Consider the following 16,803-nt stretch of genomic DNA (forward strand, 5'->3'; position numbering starts at 1 on the left):
CCCTGTTATCCCTTAGGCTGATCCTCTCAGCACGCGGCCAGCGTGTGACCGCACAGGCTTGCTCCCCAGGGCGCCTGCTCTCCTGCGCACTGTCCTCAGCCCCCACCCCCTCTTTTGACGGGTGATGTCCTGGCACAGAGGGGCGTTCTGGCTTTGGCGCCCTGCCTGAGGAAGCCGCTCTGCTTTCTGGGAACCTGGGACACAGTGAGACATCCAATTCTGTCCCCCAAACGGGGGACACTTTCCCCAGCAGACACTGAGACCCGTGGCTGTGACACGCGCACTTTCCACCCAGACACGCAGCTGCTGAGTCTTCATTCGTGTCCATTCCGAGGAGTGTGGTTTTGTCTCCTCCAGAGCTTGTTGGGGAGCCGGGGTAGCAGGTACCACGGTTTTCCGCAGACGCTCAGTCCCCGCCCTGGGGGAGTGTGCGCTGGTCCTGGTCCCCCCACCTTGTCCAGCCGAGGGCGGACACTGGTGTCGGTGGAACTGAAATGACCCGTCCAAGCACCTGCAGGACCAGAAAGCTGACGCTTACCCTCTGAGACCCCGCCCTTTGCACGGGCCAGGGCCCGGCACCCGTTCTCCCCCGCCCCGACTCCAGCCGTCGGTGAGGAAGCTGCATCTCCGCTGGGAAACCGTCCGGGGCCCGCGCCCTGCTGCGCACCCGAGCGCAGTGGCGGCCAGGGGGGACCTGCCAGGTGCCTGGCCGGGCCCGAGTCTTCCTCCCGTCAGGACTTCTTCCCACGCCCTCAGTGCTCTTTCTCTTTCTTTCCCCTCCTTTTCGGGGTCCTCTGGGTCCAGAGTTGGGGGGCGCGTCTGGGCACCCGTGCCGGAAACCACTGCCCCCGGGCGTGGGACCCTGAGCTCAGCTCACCAGAGACCCCTTTCCTTCCAGACCCGGGGGCACGGCGGTGGGGCCTCCCCGCCCGCCGCGCGCAAGATGCAGTTCTTCGGTCGCCTGGTCAACACCCTCAGCACCGTGTCCAACCTGTTCTCTAGCCCATTCCGCGTGAAGGAGGTGTCCGTGGCCGAGTACCCTGTGGCCGGCCGGGTTCAGGAGGAGGGGCAGCTGCTTCTGTTCCGGAATGGGTCCAGTCGCACCTGGGACTGTGTCCTTGTCAACCCCAGGAACTCACAGAGTGGCTTCCGGTGAGTGACGACCACTAGTTCCTTATCACGGCAGGTGCTGCTCCGGGCCTGCGTGAGGCCTTGCCTGTCCCTCTGCGCTCAGCCGCGGCCACCTGGCGTTCCTGCCAGGCTTTCCCTGGTCCTCACCTTGACTGGAATGCTCTCCCCTGTGCCTGCCTCACTTCCACCTGCCCTTCCCTGCCTTCAGACTAGAGTAGCGACTTCTGCCGTGAGCCCAGTAGACACCTTCCTGGTAGCTCACACACCCCCAGGAGGGCCGTGATGGGTCTGTCTTGTCACCCCACTGTATATCCCCAGCACCCAGCATGGGGCCTGGCAGACTGGGTGTCAGGGCAGCAGAGGGAGCAAGTGGGAGGCATGAGAGTGGCAAGGCCCAGGCCTAGGGAGTGCTGGGAGTGAGGGCTGCATGGGGGGCAGGCCTAGGCCAGAACCCTGAGGTCCCACTTGTGAGTAGCCCAGCTGCCCAAGAACCCTGACCCTGCAGCTTATAGACAAAGGCTTGGTATGCCAGGCTCCTATTCAGGGGCTGAGGGCCTGTCTTTTAAATGCCTCCTACAGGGCTCTCAACTGTCTCCACAGCGCCTGAGTATGTTAGGAGAGAGGCAGATGCTGGCCTCGCTCCTGGGAGGAGTTCCCGGGTCCCGTGACTGTGCAGCTTCAGAAGGGGGGCTGCAGTCAAGTCTTCTGAACCCTCAGCTTTTATTACCTAAGGCCCGTGAGTTGCCGCACCCCTGCGAGATGGACCGTGGGACCCTGGCAGGTCTGGGTGGTAAACAGCACCCACAACTGCAGCATCTGTAGTGTGCTCCGAGGGGCCATGTGGTCAGCTCTTGTCTCAAGCCTTAGCTCTCAACCCTAATCATAGTTCCAGAGGGCGGGGGATATTGACCCCGCCTAGCAGATGAGGAATCACAGCCCCGGTACTGAAGCACCCCCCCAGGTCACGCAGACTGGACTCAGACTCAGGTGTTCTGGCTCCGGGGCCTACCTCTTGCTGTTTTTCCAGGAGGGCCTGCTGTGCAGGGGGCAGGCAGGGCCCTGGCTCTGCCGGGGTCATGTGTGTCCACTCTGACAGCATCGCACTCAGTTCCTGGAGCAAAGGAATCGTTTGCTGCAGGTATTTACTACGACCGATGATAGTGGATGAAACCCGCCGCCCCTCAGGGATATCGCAGCAGAAGCTGGGCTGCGTTTCCCAGGAATCCCGGGAGGAAAGATCAAAGCATGTGTGACATGTTCTTGGCATCTCAAGAGGGGACTGATTTTTTGAGGCTCTCTGCAGCTTGTCAGGAAACCTCCTGGGAGCTGCGTGGCCTGTGGCCTGTCCACCTTCCCTGTGAGTTGCTCGTTCTCCAGCCCATGGCCCCACTTCACCCAGCAGAGCGGAATAAGGCAGGTCTCTGCCCCCGGGAGCTCAGGCAGTAGCCAGAAACAGGTTGATCTGACCTGGGCATCTGCCTGGGTAAATGCATTGGGCTCCTGTAAAAATGCCTCTTGTTTCCCGAACAGACCTCACTCCTTCCCACTTCTCTCTTTGCCCTTGCTTTACCCTCTGCTGAGAATGCTACTCCCACACCGCCTCACAGCCCCCTGCTCCATGCGCCCATCCTCACCCGCTGAGTTCCCAGCACGTTCCCTGTTCTGATGGATTGCCACTTGTCTGTTTGCACATCTGTCTTCCTTGCTAGACTGCAGGGCTCCTGACGGCCAGACCTGGGTCTGAGTCATTTCTCCTCATGCCCAGTGTAGTGCCAGGCACTTGGTAGTGCCTGGTAAATATTTGTTGAATGGATGAGTAAATCCATGATCAGGGAAGGTCAAAGTGTGCTTGACAAAAGGGTTGGAAAAGGCCGAGCTTTTGCTGGCCAGAGATGGACCTTAAGGGGACAAGAAGATTTCACCAGGAGGTGTGTGAGAAAGTGTGCAACAGGGAGAGGGCACATCATGTGCAAAAGCACTGAGGCACCGAGGCATGGAGGAGTAGAAACACAGAGGAAAAGCCAGTGGGGAAACTTGTGCCTGACTTTGAAACTGGAGAGTTAGAAACTCCCTGGTTTAATGGTTCTTGGCCATTTTTTGGTTGAGGAAAATCTTTCTCTTTAGAGTTCCAGGAAACCCTTTCACCCCCTGCCCACATCACATCCAGGTATCTAAAGGCAATTTCCCAAGGTCTGCTGATGTCCCCCTCCTACCCTGATCCTTAGCCATATGCTGCTTAGCCATGCTCCTCAAGACTGAAGAGTCCCAGAGCTAATGCCAGGTGGCTTTGGTCTCTGGGCTCAGTTCTAGAAGAGAGAACCACAAATCCTCTAGATCCTTAACCTTTTTTTCTGAATTTTTCTTTCACCTCCGTGTTCTAGACCACACCTGCCTCTCCTAAAGGCCTCTTGAGAATTTTCTCTCCCTTTTTCTCCCCTGGGGCTGAGACTTCCTCCAGGGTCCTCTCCATCCCTCAGCCATCATCCTCTGGGCCACAACCCCCCCGCCCCTCCGCGTTTCTTACACCCTCACAAAGGTGAGTTCTTCCTCATCATTCCTGTCTCAACTCTTGGTGACCCTAGCATTCCCAGGGCGCTCCTCTGCAGGTCCAGGGCTGGGTACCTGCCCTCTCCAGGTCCCCACGGCCAGCCCTCCACCCCCACCCACATGCGTGGCTTCACTGTGCCAGAGGAGGCTCACCCCTCTGGGTCCCCAGCCCCCCTCATCTGCTGCCAGATTTCCTTTCAGCACTTCTGTCCACTCTTCCTACGGGGGGGGGTTTTCTCTTTATTTGCTATTTCCCACCACGCTACAAACGTGATGTTTTTACTTAGAAAGTAATCTTCCGTGATTCTGCATTCCCTTGGGGCCCTGCCTGCATTCACTCTTCTTTTATTGCTCCCCTGCCTCCCCCATTCTCTCTTCAAACTTTTTCAATAGTGAAATGGAACAGTATGGGCAGCCTCGTGATTTATAATCACACCCTTGTCAAGACAGAGAATGCCATAGCACCCTGGAAGCCGCCTCTCCTGCCCCTTACCCCAAGGAAGGGTAACCATTAACCTGACTCTCAGGGTAGCTGCTTTTGCCGCTGGCCCTGAGCTCAGCACTCTGCCAGGCGTGTGCGCTTCTGCATGTAGCTGCCAGTCAGTCTGCGCTGCTGGTGCCCTGTGTGACTGCGATGGTTTCATTTCTTCATTGCAGTGCCCAGGGGAATCTGGGTGGTTTCTAGTCTTCTTGGTGCTTCTGTGCAAGGGTTTCTAGTAGGCCTGACCTGGGAGGGGATTGCTGGGCCGACCCCAGCCATAGCCTCAGCCCCAGTGGAGAGATGCCCCTCAGTTCTCCTCCCAGCAGTGGACGATTTCTTGTCACCGCCCATCCTGAGACTTGGCATTGCCAGTTTTAAAAAAATTGTCATTCAGTGGGGCGTGGAGTAGTATGTGATTGTGGCTTTAATTTGCATTTGCCTGATGACCTGTGAAGTGGAGCACTTTTGATGAGTTAATGAAGCATTTGGCTGGCGAGTGTTCTCAGTGAACTACCAGCTCAATTCTTCTGACTTTAAAAATTAGTTCTGTCTCCTGTGGCGGTTTGGGTGGTTCCTTTGGGCCTCTGCATCCCAAATGCAGGCTCGTGTGGGCTCGTGTGCTGTGGTCCCCTACCCTGTGGTTTGTCTTTTTCCTGTTTTGATGGAATTCACTGATAAATAAGAGTTCTCAACCTTAATCTACGTGGAATTGATTTTCTTTTTCTTTTTTTTTTTTAAGATTTATTTTAGTTATTTATGCATACAAGAGCTGGGGCGTAGACCAGAGGTACAGGGGTGAGAGGATTCACCAGAGACAGAGTGGGAGTTGGAACAGGCAGATTGACTGAAATACACTGCTGAGGGGAGCAGTGGGGAGACAGAAGAGGCCTGCTGCTCTCTGTGGAACAGCTCTCTGGCAGGGGATCGAACTCATGCTGCGGTGGCTGCTGAGACTTAGGTCCTAGCACCACCAGGGAGGCCCTTGGTTTTCTTTTTTAATGGATAGTGTGAAATAGGGCTCAGGTTATCTTTCATTGGGAGACCTAGTTTCCCCAGGCCCTTTGATTGAAAACCAATCTTCTCTGCTGCTCTCAGATACCACCTTGGCTGTAGAAATCAGGTCTCCCTATGTGAATGGGTGTTTAGAGTCACTATTTTCTTTTCTTACACAAATACACTGCTGTCTTTTTGTTTTGTTTCTTTTTTGGTGTTGAATTAATTGGTGTAACTTTATAATAAACCTCGATACCTGGTGGAACACATTCACCAACTTGTTCTTCAAGATTGTGTTGGCTTTTCGTAGCTCTTAGCAGTTTTTAACTAGAAAAAAGTTACACACAAAAATAAACACATAACATCTTTAGGTTTTGAGATTCTGATTGGGGTTGCATCGATTCTGGTTGGTGAGAATTGACAACTATCTGGGAAAACCAGACAGCTATAAGCTACCATATTTTCTTTTATTCTTTTGTCAGTTTTAATATGTGTATTTTCAAAGAATTTGTCCACTTTATCTAAGTTATAAAATTTGTTAGTATAATGTTCCTAGTCTCCTATACTTGCTTTTTACTCTCTGAAGGATCTGAAGAGGTGGTACTTTGTGTTTTCTGATTCTTGTTCAGTTTTGTTAGTGGCTTGTTAATTTTCAAAGAACCAAGTTTTGGCTTTATTTTCTTTTTTTAAAGATTTATTTATTTATGTATACAAGATCTGGGGTGCAGGCCAGAGGTACAGGGGGTGAGAGGATTCACCAGAGACAGAGTGGGGAAAGAACAGGCAGATCTACTCACACACACTGCTGAGGGGAGTAGTGGGGGAGACAGGAGAGGTCTGCTGCGCCATGTGGTAGTTCCCTGGCAGGGACTGAATTTGTGCTGCAGAGGCTGCGGAGAGCTTCATGGGTTGCGTCTTAACCCCTTGTGCCACCAGGGAGACCCCCTTTGTCCATTTTCAAAATTAGGTTGTTTTGTATTGTTGATTTGTTTATGTATTTTGCATATTAATAACCCTTTGTCTCATGCATAGTTGGCAAATATTGTTTCTCATTCACTAGGCTGCCTTTTCATTTTAAAGGTGGTTTCTTTCTTTTTTTGTTTGATGTCATCTCATTAATTTTCTTTTCTTTTGTTTCCCTTGATGTTCGAGAAGAATCCACAAAAATATCATGAAGGCCGATGTTGAAGAGCTTATCATCTGTGCTTTCTTCTATGTATTTAGTGTTTTCAAATCTTACATTCAAATCTCTTATCCATTTTAAATTGAGTTTTGCGTATGTTATAAGACAGTGGTGTATTTTCATGCTTTTGCTTGTAGCTGTCTGGTTTTCCCAGCACCACCTGTTTGTCCATTGTGTGTTCTTGGCTCCTTAGGCATAAATTAGTTGTCCATCTGTGTACGGATTTACTTCTGGGGTCTAGATTCTATCCCATTGATCTGTGTGCCTGTTTTTGTTATGACACCATGTTGTTTCAGTTACTGCAGCTTCTCTTTTTGTGCTTTTTTTCTCAGGAATTCCAGGTCTTCTTTGGTCCCACACAAAACTTTTTTTGATCTTTTTCTGTGAAGGATGCCACTGGATCGGAGTGTGGATTGTATTGAATCTTTGTTACTTCAGGTGAAAAGGACATTTTAAGAACGTTGATTCTTCTGATGCACAAGCAGAGCGTCCTTTTCCATTTCTTTACCTGGCGTCTTACAGTGTTCATTGTACAATTGGCATTTTTTTCCAATCTATTTCACTAATTTTTTGCTGCCCTATCTAGTTTGCTTTTAGGCCAGTCAGTTGAATACTTAATACCAGTTATTGTGCTTTCCAGTTCTAGAATATTAATTGATCCTTTTTATTTTATTTATATAATTATTTTTTTTAAGATTTATTTATTTTTTATACAAGAACTGGGGTACAGGCCAGAGGCACGGAAGGGTGAGAGGATTCACCAGAGACAGAGCAGGGAACAGAACAGGCAGACTGATGAAACGCACTGCTGAGGGGAGCAGTGGGTGCGACAGGAGAGGTCTGCTTCACCATGTGGGATTCTCGCCGGCCAGCTGGGATCGAACCCGTGCCGCAGAGGCTGCGGACAGCCTCATAGTGCGGCGCTCAACCGCCTGCGCCACCAGGAAGGCCCTAATTGATCCTTTTTAATATATCCCATCTTTTATTTCCTTGAACAGATCAGATTTTTTAAAGCCCTGATTTGAGAACTCAAATATCTAGATCACCTGTGATTTATTTTTTGATGGTCTGTTTTTCCTTTTGGGCCTCTGGCTCTCTGGGCCTGTTTCTTGGCGTGTCCAGTTTGCATGCTGGCTAGTGCGTATGACGAATTATGGAGGCTATGGATGGCGGTGTCTTCCTTCAGAGGATCTAGTGAAGGCTGCATTTCAGGCTTCCTTGAGTTTGCCTGCACTCCTAAGTTCTAATTTTCACTCTTAGTGAGTAGAAGCTCTTATGTCTCAGCTGGAGCACTAGGTGTCACCAGGGGCCTTCCACCTCGAATTTTCACCCCTTTTTCCCAAGGACTGAAAAATTGCCACTGTTTTCTCTGTCTTCCCTACTGCTGTATTCTGTTTGATTTCTCGACACCTTGTTCTGTGTAGCTTCAGAGGGAACACTGCAGGCAGAATGCTGGGCTCACATCTCTGATTCCCTCCAATTCTGACCAGAACTTGGAAACACTGAAGGCTAGGGACTGGTGAGGAAGCTAGAAGCGCACTAAGCTGTGGGTTTGCACTTGGCCTTTTCATCCTGCACCAGAGATCCCAAGGTGGCCTGAGTACAAATGTGGGGCACACACCTCCATGTGCTTCCTTTATTTTTCCTAGAATTTTGACTCTCTGTGCCTGACCTCCCTTGGGTTTGCTCCAGTGCCTTCAAACAGTTGTTTAAATTTAATCCTGCCTTTAAATTTGTTTCCAGCAGGAAGGCTAGTGTGATATAAACTCCCTGTCATAGCTGGAAGTGGAGTTTCATCCCACACATTTGAGATGTAATAGTTGCATCATTATTGAGTCAAGAGATTTCCTGAATTTCACATGGCTTAATGTCTGAACCATAGGTCAATTATATGTTTCTTGCTTCACTTTCAAATGTGTGAGACATTTTAACTATCTTTTTGTTATTGATTTTTAGCTCAATTGCATTGTGGACAGAGAACACAGTCTAAATATTTTCAGGTCTTTGTCATTTGTTCATATTTGTTTTATGGCCCAGCATGGTCCATTACTTTGAATTTTGTGTGTATGTCCTCAAAAGAATGTATGTTCTCTAGATGGTGTCAATAGTAATGTGTGGGTGAGGTGGAGTTTACTGATTGCTTTGGCTACAGTAGGGTGTTTTGTTTTTTGGGTTTTTTTGGTCTGCTGTATAAATAATTAGTGGAGGGCAGTAAAATATCTCAAATCTGAGTGTGGATTTGTCTAGTTCTCTTAATTCTGACAAATTCGATTTTCTTTATTTCAGAGCTTTATCTTTAGATATGTACTACCTTATAATTGTTTCATTTTCCTAGTGAATGGAAACAGTTATCCTATATGAATTGCCCATTTGTGTCCTGTAATGCTTTTTACCTACAATTTTGTAATTTTACCTGAAATTCTTTTTACCTGTAAATGCTGTCTAATGTTAAAATAGCTTCACTAGCTTTCTTTCTTTCTTTCTTTCTTTCTTTCTTTCTTTCTTTCTTTCTTTCTTTCTTTCTTTCTTTCTTTCTTTCTTTCCTTTCTTTCCTTTCTTTCCTTTCTTTCCTTTCTTTCCTTTCTTTCCTTTCTTTCTTTTTCTTTCTTAAGATTTATTTACTTAAGAGCTGGGGCACAGGCCAGAGATGGTGGGGGGGCGGCGTGAGAGGACTCACCAGAGACAGAGCGGGGAACAGAACAGGCAGACTGACTGAAACACACTGCTGAGGGGAGCAGCAGGTGAGACAGGAGAGGTCTGCTGTACCATGTGGGTTGCTCCCTGGCAGGCTGGGAATTGAACTCGTGCTGCAGAGGCTTCAGATTGCTTCACAGTGCCGTACTTAACCCCTTGCGCCACCAGGGAGGCCCTTCACTAGCTTTCTTTTTGTTAATGTTTGTATAGTATATTTCCTTATATTTTTAATCTTGGAAAGAGTATTGTAGTTGTTCATCCCCCCTCTGCCCCCGCCCTAGTTACCCTGTCTGTTATTGCTGATATTTACTTGGAACATTTAATGTTTATATTTAAATATGTATCATGACTTAAATTTACCATCTTGCTACTTGTTTTCTTTTCTTTTTTTATTCATTCATTCATTCATTCATTCATTCATTCATTTATACAAGCACTGGGTACAGTCAAAAGCGCGGGAGGGTGAGAGAATTCACCAGAGCCAGAGTGGGGAACTGAACAGGTGGACCGATGAAATACACTGTTGAGGGGAGCAGCGGGCGTGGCAGGAGAGGTCTACACACCATGTGGGACCCTCGCCCAACTGCCGGGGATCAAACTGGTACTGCAGAGGCTGTGAGCAGCTTCGCAACCCAGCGCTCAACCGCTATGCCACCAGGGAGCCCCTTCTTTTCATTTTTTAAAAAGATTTATTTATTTATGCATACAAGAGCTGGGGTAGAGGCCAGAGATGCGGGGATGAGAGGATTCACCAGAGACAGAGTAGGGAGCAGAACAAGGAGATCTACTGAAATACACTGTTGAGGGGAGCAGTGGGCACGACAGGAGAGGTCTGCCGTGCCATGTGGGAATCTCCCTGGCTGGCCAGGAATCGAACCCACACTGCAGAGGCTGCGGACAGCTTCACAGCGCTGTGCTCAATCCTCTGCACCACCAGGGAGGCCCTTTCTTTTCATTTTTGGTTTTGCTTATTTTTTTCATTCCTTTCTTTGTCTTCTTAAGACATTTATTTTTGGGTTGGTTTTGTTTTGTTTTAGTTAGCTTTATTGAGATGCAATTTGCAAAAAATAAAATCCGTGTGTGTTAAGCGTACCATTCGATGAGTTTTGATCAACCCCTGTAACCACCGCAACCAAGGAGTAGAATGTTTCTTTTGTTCCCCAGATTTCCTCCACGCCCCTTTGCAGTAAGTCCTGTGTACTCCCAAAGCTCCTGAGATGCTTCCCTTCACCATAGTGTTGCCTTTTAACCATACAGCTCGTGGTCTTTTGAGTCTGGCTTTTTTCACTCAGCATAAATCCTCTGCAACATATTACCGAGTATTTTCTTATTTTCCCATTTTCCCCGTCTGTGGCCTGACCATCTACACTCTGCTCTTGTCTTCAGTGGTCATTGTGGAGAACCAGTGCTGTGGGGCCGCTTGTGTTTCTGCACGGCTTGTGGGCAAAGACACTGACTGTCTGTCCCAGACTGTCTTTTCAGGATGTTTGTAGCGTGAACAGCCTTGGAAGATGGAGACAAGATCTGTCCCTCCAGCTGGCTGTCAGTTGCTTACTTTCCTGTATCATAGAGATACTCTCTCCCTCCGGAGCAAAGCTTAGATTTTCTTATTGACAATTATAAGCAGTTCAAGTTCCTTAAGCTCAGGGTTTCTCTTCTCTAACGTAACATGAGCGGGTGTCACCCGACCCTCTTCGTGTCACCCGGCAGGAAGTGGATCCCAGGAATGGACACAAATGCCGCTGTGGTTGCTGCAGTTGCTGTGAGGAGTCAATTGCCCTTTGTCTTGGATCGGGAATCTTGTGTCTTCTGGCAGTATCCGTGAAAGCGTGTCAGGCTCACTTGTTCATTTGCAAGTAGGGTGAAATCTGAACCCCTTCACAGTTCTTGATGGAACCCTCAAGAGTGTAACACACATGCTTGATCTTAATGAAGCATAACTGTTACTTTAGTCTCTTCTACCACAAGAAATGGGTCTTAGAATCCTTTCAGAGTCTAAGAATCGGCTCCTCTGACAGCCCAAAACACTGGCCTCAGTTCCTGGGCCTCCCCGATGCCTCGCAGCACAGATGTTCGTCACTGTCTGGTTAGGAACCCAGCACCTTCCAGCAGCTGCTTTTTATATTGTGCCCCGCATGCCTGGTTCCCAGCAGACTCACCTCATTACCTGGTCTGCCATGAATGGAGGAAGTCTGCAGACAGATCCCATTTCTTTTGGTTCATTCCATCAGCCTTCAAACACCTAATTACACTTTTCCCAGTAGCTGCCTTTATTTGCTCCCCTCTATGGCAAAACTCAAAACACTGTCTGTACTTGCTGTTTGCACTTGCTATCTGCAAGTTCTTGCACCCTGTTATTTCTTCAACCTACTCCCGTTAAGCTTTGGGCCCACCCACCCACCACAGGTGCTTCTGTCAAGGACACTGAATCCAATGATTGGTTCTCAGCCTTCCTTATATATGCCACAGCAGCCACGTTGGATGTGGAGCGCCCTGATGTTCCAGGGAGGTGAGAAGGCCCAGAGGCGGCTGGCGGAGGAGAATGAGCCATGGCCCCACAGCTCCCCCTGCTTGCAGGCTTCCTCTGGGGCGCTGTCACGTGGTAGCGTAGGAATGCACTTCCTCATTTTGCTTTTTCCTCACTCCTTTGGTGGATCCCCCCATAAGAATATAAGGCTCCAAGATGACAGCCCCTTGTCTGTTTCACTTATTCATTCTCCCTCCACTTAGCAGTGTCGGGCACAGGTCACCAGTAAAAACTTGCTGAGCAGTTGCACCCTCTTGGAAAGCACAGGTTGGCTTGGAGCCCCTGGGCACTGCCTCTGCTGGACCCTGCAGGCCTCTGGGCTGTGGAGGCGTAAGGGACAAAACCTGCTGTGTTGAATCCTGCTCTGAACTATCAGTGACGTGTAATTATTACAGTTTTAAAGTGTTATCACAGCACCTCAGTGAGGTGGGCAGGGCAAGTGTAATAGGTTCATGTTTCCAACAGGGCTCAGGAAGGGGAGGCGTTTTGCGGAGGTCACACAGCAACTTCTCATGAATCCAGTGCTTCAAACATGAACAAAACTTTTTTGTCTCTGATGGTAAAAATTATATATACTCATTGTGGGAAATTTAGAAAAGACAGAAGTTTATAAGGAAGAAAACGTAGTTGTTTTGTTGGCCTGCACGTTTTGACATATTTCCCACCAATCTTCTTGTCCTTCATGGTTGCACAATACAAGACTTGTGTCTTGCTTTTTTACTAAAGATCCCAAAACGAACAGGTCCCTGTTTTTAAATGTAACTTTTAATGGCTGCATAATATTCCGTTTCTGAGAGGAGTCACAATCTTATACTATCCTGTTGCTGGACATTTATGCCAGGGGCTGGGCGCTTGAGCTGGGGCTCCCTGATGTGACAGTTAAATTAAGAAATGGATATGACATAAATGATATAAAATGAAATATAAAAATACCTTGTGATAATAAGTAAGGAGATCAATAAAAAGATGGTGTGTGTCTGGGTCTGTATGTCTCTCCGCAGTGGGAGAGAGCAGCCAGGCTGGAGCAGGTGCGACCATGGCCGGAGGCAGGCAGTGACCTATTTGTGTGGAGCCGAGGCTTCTGATTCATAGCCGTGTGGGTGCAGGCTGAGGGTTCACCTGACTCATGGCCTTGTCTCCCCCCTCCGTCCTGGCTCCTCAGGCTCTTCCAGCTGGAGTCGGAGGCCGAGGCCATAGTGAACTTCCAGCAATACTGTGCCCAGCTGCCGCCCTTCTATGAGAGCTCTGCGAACGTCCTGCAGGTGGAGGTCCTGCAGCACCTGACCGACCTCATCCGCAACCACCCCAGCTGGTCGGTGGCCCACCTGGCAGTGGAGTTGGGGATCCGAGAGTGCTTCCATCACAGCCGCATCATCAGGTGGGTGGGGGCGCCTGGCCAGCTGGGGCAGGAGGACAGGACCAACGGGACAGTATGTGTGGATGGCGGGTGGGGATAGAGTACGGGGGTGCCTGCCAGGCCAGCCTTGGTTCCCCTCTGTGAAAACAAGGGCTGCCCAGGTGGCCTGACTTCAGCAGGGGCACCTTGCCCCGTCAGCACCTTGCTGACGAAAGTCAGGAGAGGGCCTCCCAGGTGCCTAGGGGTTAAATCTCAGCGCTACCACTGCTATGGCCTGAGTTCGATCCCGGCCAGGGAGCTGACGCACATGGTGCAGCAGACCTCTCCTGTCTCCTGCTGCTCCCCTCAGCAGTGTATTTCAGTAGATCCACCTCCTCTACTTCCCATTCTATCTCTAATGGATCCTCTTACCCGCCTCACCTCTGGCCTTCACCCAGTTCTTCTACCCCAGAGAGAAAGAGAGAGAGAGAGAGAGAGAGAGAGAGAGAGAGAGAGAGAGAGAGTCAGAGAGTCAGGAGAAAGGGAAGATTTCTGCAGGTCAGGCCCTGGGAGCTGTTTGACCCCCACCCTGAACACGCATCCTCCACACCCCCATAATCACCAGGGAGTGCACATGTGACCTGTGCAAGGGAGAAGGCAGGTGAGGCCTCAGCTCCTGAATGTCTCCTTCCAGGGATCTGCCCTTCTGGAAGCGGGGACACTTACTTTCACATGTCCTCTCAGCCAGTGCACATCGGTGTGGGTGCCCCTGGGAGGGCGCTGGCTGGCTGCTGGCCTGGGGTGGCCACACCTCTGCTTCTCCACCCAGCAGCTCAGCTCAGCTCCCCAGCCTGGAGCACAGACCTCCCCACTGCCCTGTACAGTTGACAAGCTGCTTCATGGGCATCATCCCGGCAGTTCTGCCCACATCCTGGGCAGGCACGGCAGGGATTATATCTGGTTTTTGCCCAGATAGGTGAAGTGAAAGGCCCCGGGTTAGTGAGCTTTCTGCCTTCATCCACGCTCTCTTGCCGCTGTACTGCCCTGGGCCTGGTGCAGCTGGAGCGGCCCAGGCGCCTCGCCCATACAGCTAAAACTGCCAGCAACTAAAATTGCATACAGATCGCGTGGGTCCTGACCGGCTGTGGCTTGGCCCAAGTGTGAACCTGCTTGCTTGAGCCTGGCACAGACGCCTTGCCCTCGGAGCCCACTCTGCTCTACACGCCTCCACCCGGGCTGGGCCCTCACCCCCGCCCTCCCCACAGCTGTGCCAACAGCAGGGAGAATGAGGAGGGCTGCACGCCCCTGCACCTGGCCTGCCGCAAGGGCGATGGGGAGATCCTGGTGGAGCTGGTACACTACTGCCACGTGCAAATGGATGTTACCGACGACAACGGGGAGACCGCCTTCCACTACGCCGTCCAGGGGGACAACTCCCAGGTGCTGCAGGTAAGCAGGGGTGGGACAGTGTGACCTGTGCCCATCATGGTGCCCCCAGCTATCTTTGGGTCCCCGGGCTCAGGTGACCTGCTGGTGACACGTCTTGCTGTTCCCCCTTTGATCCTGAGTGTGGTGAGTGTCCCCCATTCTGAAATCTCACCTCTTGTGCTGGTCTGGCTGGCACAGGCTCTGTTACTTTGCTCTGACCACCGGGAAGCCTCTAGCCCAGCACAGCAAGTTGAAGGCCCCCATGCCAGGGAGTGCGGTGCAGCCTCTCCCGAGTCTCTGCTGTGAGCTGGGCACTCTGCAGTGAATCCACTGCAGCCCCTGCCTGGAGTGCCTGGGGGCCCCGGAGCTTACCCTTCTATAGGAACTCAAAACCTCCCAACCTCCCAACCAGCCAGCCTCCACCCGGCTCATGCATGTTGGCCCAGAGGCGCTCCTTTGTTTGATCACCTGGGCAGAAATAGGAGGATAAAAACTGTGGGTGAGGAGAACGAGGGGTGCCATTAAAAGGCTACTTTACATATTAGAGTGAAACGAAAGTATTTCTATTCTATTGCCCAGAATTAGACAATTCCCTTGAGGGCTGTAGCTGCTCTCTGTCTCATGCCCCAGCAAGTGTGGATTCGGATCACGATCTGCCTTTCCAGGGTGGGGACCCTGCACTCTGCTAACTCACCCTTACTGAGAAGCCCCAGTGGGGGCGCCTGCCCAGTGCAGTGGGAGGTGGCACCATCTCTCCCCAAGAGTCACGTTCAGCTGTGGCTGCAGCTCCTGCACTTGGCCCTGTGCTGTAGGTTCTAGTTAATTCTCCAAAGCTTCTACTTACCCTCCTCTGCTCACCAAAGCCACTGAGGTTCAGTGCAGTTAAGAAATGTGACCAAGGGCCACGCACCATGGTGCTCAGTGCCGCCTTCCCTGCTGCGTGCCCAGCCTGCTGCCAGGCCCACAGTCACAGGAGCCACAGAGATAGCTCTAGCCACCAGGGAGGAAACACGGTCCTCCTGGGTTTTAGGGCTGGCATTGTTTCTCATTGAAGAAATAATACCTGCACATAGCGGAAAAAATCAAGCAGGGGACTCCCTGGTGGCGCAAGGGGTTAAGCACACTACTATTGAGCAAGAGTTCAATCCCCGGCCGGCCAGGGAGCTACCCACATGGCACAGTAGACCTCTCCTGTCTTGCCTGCTGTTCCCCACAGCAGTGTACTTCAGTCAGTCTGCCTGTTCTGTTCCCTGCTCTGTCTCTGGTGAATCCTCTCACCTCTGTGCCTCTGGCCTGTACCCCAGCTCTTGTATGCATAAATAAACAAATATTTTTTAAAAATGGTAGGTATTAAAAAAAAATTAAGCAGGACAGAAGGGCATGCAGCGAAAAGCAATAGTCACCCTGCCAGCTGCTTCTCTGTGTGTTCTTATCTCATGGGGTCAAACTTCCCTACCTGTGGGGTCCCCAGAGAGAGACCTGCAGGGTGGGAGTGAAGGGAGGGGAGAGACGTGCAGGGCGCTGCTGGGTGGTGACTGCAGCCCCACCTTGCTGCCATCAGCTGCTGGGGAAGAACGCCTCCACCGGCCTGAACCAGGTGAACAAGCAAGGCCAGACCCCACTGCACCTGGCCTGCCAGATGGGGAAGCAGGAGATGGTCCGCGTGCTGCTGCTGTGCAACGCCCGCTGCAACGTCATGGGGCCCGGCGGCTACCCCATCCACACAGCCATGAAGTTCTCCCACAAGGGGTGAGTCTGCCCCCCTCACCCGTGAGCAGGGCCCTGCAGGCTCATAGCATAGATGCGGGTCAGATGTGGGTCAGGGATGGTGGAAGAAAATTGTTTGGTGTGGCTCACTTCTAGAACGACTTCTGACCAATAGAAATAAATAAATGAATAAACAAATAAAACACTTGACCTGCCAAAGGTCAAATGGCTAACAGGTGTGTATTTCTCAGATCTGATGAGGGATGGCTAGAGCTTGAAGAATGAGAGGATTTGCTCACTGTAAACTTTTCATCATGAAACTTGCATTCACCCCACAACAAACAAACAAAGCCCGTAAGCCCCTCTCACATTGTGGTCACCCCTGTCACAACTAGCCAGGGGGACACAGAAGACCCTGGGGGTCTGTGGGTGTGGTCTGCACCATGTTGTAGATATGGGGTGCAAAAGTACAACCCACTTTTGAGCCACCTGACACCCTATCGGCCAAAAGGGGGAGCACAGACTCTGGAGCCGGGTCACCTGGGTTCAACTTCTGGCATTGTCACCTCACTTTTCTGTGCAAAGCAAAAAAAAAAAAAAAAGATCCAATAGGTACGTCAGACAAGATGATATTCAGATATCCACATGCCCACTAAAAATATTTTGAAAGGGTTTAACGTCATTATTCATCAGATAATTCAAATGTAAAGTACACATCACTACCTAAATGGATGGTTAAAATCAAGGCCACACCAAGCATTAGGCGGAAAAAAGGG

The 16,803-nt window shown here is 50.6% G+C and overlaps 1 protein-coding gene across 4 annotated transcripts in view; it reads left to right on the top strand.

Moving 5' to 3' along the window:
- Positions 1-872: 872 nt before the first annotated feature.
- The window catches only part of PLA2G6 (phospholipase A2 group VI), a gene marked incomplete at both ends in the record, with an annotated part of 36,688 nt that continues 20,757 nt past the window's right edge, over positions 873-16,803 (top strand). For 2 of the 4 annotated variants that reach the window (XM_084255083.1, XM_084255084.1), the window contains 4 exons: positions 944-1,152; positions 12,719-12,934; positions 14,158-14,341; positions 15,882-16,069. In XM_084255083.1, coding sequence (XP_084111209.1) covers positions 944-1,152; positions 12,719-12,934; positions 14,158-14,341; positions 15,882-16,069 — 797 coding nt within the window. Of the gene's footprint in view, positions 1,153-12,718; positions 12,935-14,157; positions 14,342-15,881; positions 16,070-16,803 lie in introns of those variants that run through there. The other 2 variants (XM_084255085.1, XM_084255086.1) reach the window with 2 other exon arrangements.

Source organism: Talpa europaea, assembly GCF_964194135.1.
Source record: "Talpa europaea genome assembly, chromosome: 15".
NCBI classification, from domain to species: domain Eukaryota; kingdom Metazoa; phylum Chordata; class Mammalia; order Eulipotyphla; family Talpidae; genus Talpa; species Talpa europaea.